At 45.9% G+C, this 8,776-nt stretch overlaps 1 protein-coding gene across 5 annotated transcripts in view; it reads left to right on the top strand.

Annotated features, from left to right (window-relative positions):
* Positions 1-3,445: 3,445 nt before the first annotated feature.
* GLS2 (glutaminase 2 (liver, mitochondrial)) overlaps positions 3,446-8,776 on the top strand; it is an 18,454-nt gene continuing 13,123 nt past the window's right edge. For 3 of the 5 annotated variants that reach the window (XM_011988496.1, XM_011988495.1, XM_011988497.1), the window contains exon 1: positions 3,549-4,010. Coding sequence is in view for 2 of the 5 variants with exons in the window: in XM_011988493.1 (XP_011843883.1) it covers positions 3,829-4,010 (182 nt within the window). In the remaining 3 variants the exon portion in view is untranslated. Of the gene's footprint in view, positions 4,249-8,776 lie in introns of all 5 variants that reach the window. The other 2 variants (XM_011988493.1, XM_011988494.1) reach the window with 2 other exon arrangements.

The following is an 8,776-nucleotide window of genomic DNA, read 5'->3' as shown; positions in this document are numbered from 1 at the left end:
TAGAAACTGGTTTATTAAATTTTTAAAATTCTGGATTCTCCAGCACTGGACCTGGCACACTGAATGCCAACAAATAAATATTAATTGAATTAGTGGAAGCTGATTATGTCAGAGCCCCAAGTACTTACATTTTACCCAGTAAAATACAAGTTTATCTTTTACAAATGGAGAAACTAAGGCAGAAAGGAGTTTGTAAGAATAGTATCATTAGCAAAGATTAATGAAAAAAAAAAGTGAACTAATCCTTTACTTGGACCAATTAACATCCTAGCTACAGTCTAAACAGTGGAACAGACCGGGTGCAGTGGCTCACACCTGTAATCCCAGGACTTTGGGAGGCCAGGGCGGGCAGATCACGGGGTCAGGAGTTTGAGACCAGCCTTGCCAACATAGTGAAACTCCGTCACTACTAAAAATATAAAAATTAGCCGGGCGTATTGGCGGGCACCTGTAATCCCAACTACTTGGGAGGCTGAGGCAGGAGAATTGCTTGAATCCGGGAGGCAGATGTTGCAGTGAGCCGAGATCACGCCATTGCACTCCAGTCTGGATGACAGAGCGAGACCCCATCACCAAAAAAGAAAAAAAAAAAAAAGAGTAGAACAAATGAGTTTCTTAATCATAAGAAATAAACAATCTCCAAACATCAATTTCCTATCACAGAGGATTTAGCTTTCCTTTTTTTTTTTTTTTTCTTTTTTTTTTGAGATGGAGTTTCACTCTTGTTGCCCAGGCTGGAGTGCAGTGGCACAATCTCGGCTCACCGCAACCTCCACCTCCCGGCTTCGAGCAATTCTCCTGCCTCAGCCTCCTGAGCAGCTGGGATTACAGGCATGTGCCACCACATCCGGCTAATTTGGTATTTTTATTAGAGTCAGTGCTTCTCCATGTTGGTCAGGTTGGTCTCGAACTCCTGACCTCAGGTGATCCACCTGCCTCAGCCTCCCAAAACGCTGGGATTTCAGGCGTGAGCCACCGTGCCCGGCCCAGATTTAGCTTTTCTTAAGGATTCAAAATCATTAAGTCCAATCCTGTCTCACATATCACAAAACTCTGGCACAGCCGTGGACTAACCTAAAAATCCACTGTTAGAGACACAAAAAACTTTCTTTCAGTTATGAAAATCTTCATTTATAGCTGCCCCTGTCATAGTTGGCTAATAGTTTTGCACAAATTAAACTAGATGATGAGTATTTTTCAATTAGAAACAAAAAGAGGACCTGACCCTGCCAAGCTTTAACCACCTGGGACAACAAACTTGTTCTTCTCCAGTATCTTATACTTTACACAGTACCACTGGCCTCCCAAATCACCAGTTCATGCTCCATCCTCATGCAAAGACAGCAATATTGTATTGGAGACAGAGTTAGTCCAAAGGTCCAAGTGCAGCTGGAGCTAGTTCTCTAAGCAAAGAACCTCTGCTTCCATGCATAGATCTTCTTCACTACCCAAACAGTTCCTATTAGCGGAAGAGTGCTAGGAGAAAGAGAGTAAGGAACTCATTAGAGTATAAAGCTAATTCAAAGAGGCGGAAATTGGAAATAAAGGAAGCAAATTAATTCCGGGTAATGTTTAGAAATTCCTTAACAGGTGGTATTTTTCTCTTGAACAGATGAAAACGCTTCAGATAAATAATATTCCTATGAAACAAGAATAAGATTCGTCTGTTACATATGAAAAAACTAATGCAGGATTGAATTTACACTATTAAGACCCAGAACTCTGCCTCTTGGGCAAAGCCAAGCATAAAGCAGCAAGCCGGAGTCCCAGAATTAGACGGCTTTCCACGGACAGGAGAACGGATACAGCAGGCACAGAATGACTATAGACGAGAAAAACAAGCAAAAACAAATGTTACTCCATCTGGTTTTAAGCCAAATAAGCCCTCCAATCCTAACCAAGGCAAAGGAGAACTGCCTTTCCACAGAACACACCATACTGGTTTCAGTATTTGTTTTCCCACGGGTACCCTTGAAACTCATTTTAATTCAAAAATGAAAACTATGGGCCAAGCACGGTGGCTCATGCCTGTAATTCCAGCACTTTGGGAGGCTGAGGCGGGCGGATCATCTGAGGTCAGGAGTTTGAGACCAGCCTGACCAACATGGCGAAACCCCGTCTCTATAAAGACAAAAAATTAGCTGGGTGAGGTAGCACACGCCTGTAATTCCAGCTACTAGGGAGGCTGAGGCAGGAGAATCGCTTGAACCCAGGAGGCGGAGGTTGCCGTGAGTCGAGACTGCGCCATTGCACTCCAGCTTGGGCAACAAGAGCAAAACTTCGTCTCAAAAAAAAAAAAGAAAGAAAAAAGAAAAAAAGAAAACTAGTGTTTTGTGAAACAGCCAGAAATATCACAAGGAAAAGGCTTCCAGTACTGTATCATAATACTTCCACACACATAAAATACCTCCTTTAGGGATGGGGTCATTTCTCTTGGGATAATTCAATTCAATGCTTAATTTTTGGGAAGGGCTGCATGAAGGAGAGACTTGTAGTTAAAAACAAAACAAAACAAAACAAAAAACGGGTCTAACTTCTGGCTTTGGTACTTACTAGCTGGGTTACCTTATGCGAGAAGTCTTAATTTCCGAGTCTTAGTTTCCTCACCTTCAAATTGAGACTAGTAACTACTTTGTAGGTCTCTGGTAAGAGGGAGAGAAACGAAGTGGTTGGCACACCATGGGCACTCAATAATAGCTATTATTTACATAATGAGTCCCTACTAAATATGGATGCTGGGTTAGGCGCTGCCGAGATACAAGCTGAAAATTCTAGTTGCAAATGGCAAAAGTCCTGAAAGTTCTTAGATTTCAAAATGCTTTTTGTACATCGCCTCTTTTCTGCCCGTGTGGAGGACAACGGCAAACAATTAAAGTAGGAAAAATGTGGGGAGCACTTCATGGTTTATAAAGTATTTTTCTGCGTGCCACCTTATTTTAATGTTTTAACTTTCCAGATTTTAAAACAAGTCCTACACCAAATAAATGGTAGAGGGACACAAACTGGAACCAGGCATCCTAACCGCCAGAGCGACCTTCCCGCCGCCCCATGCCTCCCTGAGGTGCTGGTCGGCTGCTTCTGCCCGCGGTACCCAGCAGCCATCCTGCTCTCCACTCAGCACCACGGCAGGTCGGCCGCGGGCCACGCTACGCGCCGGATTATTGGGCGCTGGTTTGGCCTTCGGAGGTCAAGGCTCTCTAAGTGACCTCCTGAACTGGGCTCACTCTTACTTGGCCTCCTCTCTCGAAGCAGCACCCTCCTCTCTAACGAGAACTCCATCGTTCGCAGCCCCACGGTGTCCCCGGAGAGCGCCTCCCGCCCCCACCGGCTTTGCCTCAGCTTGTCCTCGCCTTTCCAGCCCTCAGCATCCGCGGACACCCGCGCTCTCGGGGTCCACGCGGAAGCGCTCGCGGGGCCCACGTGGAAGCACCCGCAGGCTGTCGCAAGAGCCTACCGTCTTGCTCTCATTGGGCAACCTTACCCTTTCCCCGCCTCAATGTTTTTGCTTCCTCAGTGATTGGGCCTGGGCATTGTCCATTCCAGCTCCCAGGCACCGCCCTCTCTCCACCCACTCGGGTTCTCCTTTATTCCCAACGCTCCTCACCTAGCCCCTGTCCTGAAGGTGTGCCTAACCCTGGAGCCAGCTTTAAAGGGGCAGGCCCCTCCTCCTGCCCCAGCCCCACCCACTGGGCCCCCCTTCTCGGTCTTTCAGGCCCAGAGCTCCCTCACAGAACTCCCCCGCACCTTGTCTCGCCCGCTCCGCCTCTCCTTCTCAGCCACAGCTAGAGGTCCTGGGCGCACCTGCAGAGCCAGCGGCTTGCTGGGGGCATGCGCTCCATGAAGGCTCTGCAGAAGGCGCTGAGCCGGGCCAGCAGTCACTGCCGGCGGGGAGACTGGGGTCGTCTGAGCCGGAGCCCCCTCCTTGGCGGGGGCGTCCGGCACCACCTCAGTGAGGCCGCGGCGCAGGGCAGAGAGACACCGCACAGCCGCCAGCCGCAGCACCAGGATCAGTAAGGCTCCTGGGACAGGGCAGGGGACGGGCTTGCCCCAACTCCCACTGTGGTCCTCGCTAGTTCCCGAGTGCCCTCCCCAGGCAGCGTCCCTCATCTCCCCTCTCCTGGCTCACTAGCCCTGGATGCCTTTTCCTTTGGATGTGGCGCTTTGGGTACGCCGCGTTCGGGCGGTAATCTGCAATCTGCCTGGGAGTGCGTTCGGGCAAGCGGGTCCTGGGGATGGCGCCTGTCCAAGGTGCGCAGTTAACCTGGATCACAGATGCGCCCCGAATGTTACTTGGTTCACGTGTCTGAGTGCAGGGCCGGGCGCACGCCGCCCGTCCTCACCTTCCCTCGTCTCGGTGTGTATTTTAGGAGATGCGTGGGTGTGGAACAGCCTCCTGCCTCAGGTCCAAGTGTACTGGGGTCTGTCTGTGTGTTGTGTTTCTGCGTGTCCTCGGTGGGTAATGTGTGATGCTCGTGTGTTACTGGTGCGCAGGTACGTGCATAAGTGTTAGGTGTGTGCGTAATAGTGCTCCCTGAACAGCAGAATGGGGGGGGGGGATTTTCCAAACTGGTTGTTGAATGGGGAGAATATTTGTAATAGAGGAAAAGTCTGTGAGACGCAGATTTCCCAAACCAGAGCCAGTCAGAGCTATTATTTATGCTGCCCAGGCTCCAGAATCTAAAAGGTTCTTTCTTTGGGTACTTCTTCCGCCAAGGTGGCCAAACTTTTATCTTCCCCACCGCCTAGGACACACTTGGTGGCTGAGCCTTTTTCTCCGAGACGCAGACGGTGCTGAACAGGAAATCTTGTCCTCCCCAGAGGGCCAGCATAGACACTGTTCAAAGAGCCATTGCTCTACTGTAGCAGGAACAGGCAATGGGCCATCTCCCTCATGACACTCAGAAACATAGACACTATCAGTAAAGTAGCCAGACTGACACAACACTACCTCACCAACTACTCGAGTCTCTGTCGTAAGGGACACCAATAGGTATTATTATTAATGACATTATGCCGTACTTTTATTTCTTTCTTTTTTGAGACAGAGTCTCACTCTGTCACACAGGCTGGAGTGCAGTGGCACCATCTTGACTCACTGCAACCTCCGCCTCCTGGGTTCAAATAATTCTCCTGCCTCAGCCTCTAGAGTAGCTGGGATTACAGGTACGCGCCACCACACCCCGCTAATTTTTGTAGTTTTAGTAGAGACAGGGTTTCACCATGTTGGCCCAGCTGGTCTTGAACTCCTGACTTCAGATGATCTGCCTACCTCAGCCTCCCAAAGTGCTGGGATTACAGGCATGAGCCACCATGCCCGGTCCTTTTCTTTCTTTTTTTCATAGTCATGGTGTCTGCTTATCCACATTACACAGTACTTTTCCATCAGCTTCTTCTCAAAGAGACACAGAACATTTAAAGGATAAGCCCTCTCCCTCTTGTTCTAGTCTCCACCCCAACTTCCTCCCAGATATTCACCATGGCAGAAATAAGGTGGGATACAGCAAAGGCTGAACTTCCCTCATCTGTCTACCTTCTGCAGAGTAGGGAACTATAGGTATCCCTAGTTCCCCCGCCACACACCTCCTTATCCAGGGGAGTCTGGTGATGGAAGTCTTTTCAGGGGACCTTGTTTCTTCTGCCCAGGGAACCCCCTGTCATATCCTTGGACTGGTACTCCCCATGCAGAAAGGGTTGTGAGCACTGGAGAGTGATGTGCTCTGGCAGTGTGACACCATGATGGAGTGGGGTTCCTGTGTTTGGCGGAGGAAAGAGAGCAGCAAAGAGGAAATGTGCTGTTATTTGGGTTGTTGTTTGTTTAATATTTAGCTATTTAGCTGTATTTATGACTTTTTTTTTTGGAGACAGAGTCTCTTTGTCATCCAGACTGGAGTGCAGTGGTGCAATCTCGGCTCACTGCAACCTCTGCCTCAGCTTCCTGAGTAGCTGGGATTATGGGTACCCACCACCACGACTGGCTAATTTTTGTATTTTTAATAGAGACGGGGTTTCACCATGTTGGTCAGACTGGTCTTGAACTCCTGACCTCAGATAATCCACCTGCCTGAGCCTCCCAAAGTGCTGGGATTATAGGCGTTAGCCACCGTGCCCGGCTGTATTTATGACTTTAAAAGAAAAGTAAGAGTATCAAGAGGAAAATATCCCAACACAAAGAAATGATAAATGTTTGAGATGATGGATATACTAATTACCCTTACTGATCACTATAATTCTATGTATTGAAACATCGCTATGCATCCCATAAACATCTGTACAATTATGTGTCAATTAAAAAAATAAATTTAGAGCCAGGCGCAGTGGCTCACACCTGTAATCCCAGCACTGTGGGTGGCCAAGGTGGAGAGGATCACTTGAGCTCAGGAGTTTGAAACCAGCTTGGGCAACATGGCAAAATCCTGTCTCTACAAAAAAAAAATATATACAAAAATTAACCAGGCATGGTGGCGTGTGCCTGTAGTCCTAGTTACTTGGGAGACTGAGGTGGGATGATCACTTGAGCCCTGTAGGTTGAGGCTGTAGTGATCCATGATTGCACCACCACACTCCAGCCTAGGCAACAGAGTGAGACACTGCCTCAAAAATAAATAAATAAGTTTATTACTTAAAAAATTTAAAAAGAAAATAAAGATCCCAGTATTAGAGATAACCAATTAATATTGTGATATAGTCATATATATCCTATATATATATGTAATTTAACAAAAATGGGATAGTCATATTCTTGAACTTATCTTTTCCATTTATGAACAGCTTTTAATATCATTGAATATGTATGACATTGTCATTTTGTAATTTTAAAAGATTCCATTGTTTGAGGTATCATAGTTTAAATAACCAGTCTTCAATTTGGTTACTATATACTCTTGTACACTTGTTCAATTATTTCTTAAATTCCAAGGAAATTTTGCTCCCCAGAGATAATCTGATGTCAGTGATATCATGTATAGTTTTCTAGAGATATTTTATGCATAAAATACATGCTGATATTACTTTACTTTTTTTATACAAATGGTATCCTAAACACATTATTCCTGTACCTTGGTTTTTTGGTATCATACTATATACATTGCTCTTGTACCTTGCTTGTTTTCCCTCAAGATTACATTGGTGATCCATCCATATCTGAGGGACATGCAGTTTTTTTAGGCTTGTGATACATTCAGTGGTATAGCATTATTTCCTGTCTTCTGTCAGCTTCCAGGGACAGAGTCCTGAGTCCTGCCTTCAAAGTGTTCCTATGTACTTTCCTTCTTGAGTTATCCCTCAGATAGCTTTTGTCCTCCTCTCCCCATATAGACCCTAGCTTCACTGTGACAACCAGATTTACCCAGAAGCAGGAAAACTCTTCTGGTGTTCCCTCTTCTGGTATTTCTCCTGACTCCAAACACACACATGCCTAGTCTATGCCAAGCTGTTTGAGTCTTATTTTTTAATCCATTGTTTCAATAGATAATATATTCCATATGGTTCAAAATTCAAAATATACAAAAGATAGTGAAAAGTATCCCTCCCATCCCTTTTTCCCAGCACCTATGTCATCTCTGTAGAAGATGAATCAATCTTACCTATTTATTTATTTATTATGAGATGGAGTCTCACTCCGTTGCCCAGGCTGGAGTGCAGTGGCGTAATCTTGGTTCACTGCAACCTCTGCCTCCTGGGTTCAAGCAATTCTCCTGCCTCAGCCTCCTGAGTAGCTGGGGTTACAGGCGGGCGCCACCACACCAGCTAATTTTTGTATTTTTAGTAGAGATGGGGTTTCACCATGTTGGTCAGGCTGGTCTCGAACTCCTTACCTTGTGATCTGCCCACCTTGGGCTCCCAAAGTGCTGGGATTAGAGGCATGAGCCACCATGCCTGGCCAGTCTTACCTATTTCTAACTAAATGTTCATCCAGAAATATTCTGTGCCTGAATAAGCAAACACATATATATTTTTCCCTTTTAAACCTGTGCTTCAACCTGAGAAAACTGATAAAGAAAAAAAAGAAAAAACAAATGAAAACATAAAGCTAGCACTAAAGAACTTATTCATGTAACCAAACACCACCTATTCCCCAAAAACCTATTGAAATAAAAAATAAATTAAAAAATAAAAATAAATAAAGCTGGGCATGGTGGCATGCACCTGTAGTCCCAGCTACTAGGGAGGCTGAGGCAGAAGGATCACTTGAGCCCAGGAGTTCAAGGCCAACTTGAGCAATACAGCTAAGCTAAACCCCATCTCTAAAAACAAACAAACAAACAAACATAAATACTACCATACTCTATACACTGTTCTATAACATACTTCTTTTAGTTAATATTATATCTTAGAGGGAATTCCATATCAATACTTAGAGCACACCCCAATTTCTTTTTTTTATACTGCATAATATTCCATTACATGAATATACCATAATTAACCAGTTCCCTATTGTTGCACATCAGGTTGTTTCTAATCTTACTATTACTAACTACATAGTGAAGGCCGGGCGTGGTGGCTCATGCCTGTAATCCCAGCACTTTGGGAGGAGGAGGTGGGTGGATCACTAGGTCAGGAGTTTGAGACCAGCCTGGCCAACATGGTGAAACCCCGTCTCTACTAAAAATACAAAAATTAGCTGGGCATGGTGGCACGTGCCTGTAAATCCCAGCTACTTGGGAGGCTGAGGCAGGAGAATCGCTTGAACCCAGGAGGCAGAGGTTGCAGTGAGCAGAGATCACGCCATTGCACTCCAGCCTGGGTGACACAGCAAGACTCCGTCTCAAAAAAAAAA

Source organism: Mandrillus leucophaeus, unplaced genomic scaffold (genome assembly GCF_000951045.1).
Source record: "Mandrillus leucophaeus isolate KB7577 unplaced genomic scaffold, Mleu.le_1.0 Scaffold332, whole genome shotgun sequence".
In the NCBI taxonomy this organism is placed as follows: domain Eukaryota; kingdom Metazoa; phylum Chordata; class Mammalia; order Primates; family Cercopithecidae; genus Mandrillus; species Mandrillus leucophaeus.
The sequence above is the reverse complement of the archived record's forward strand: the minus strand, read 5'-3'. Positions and strand labels throughout refer to the sequence as shown.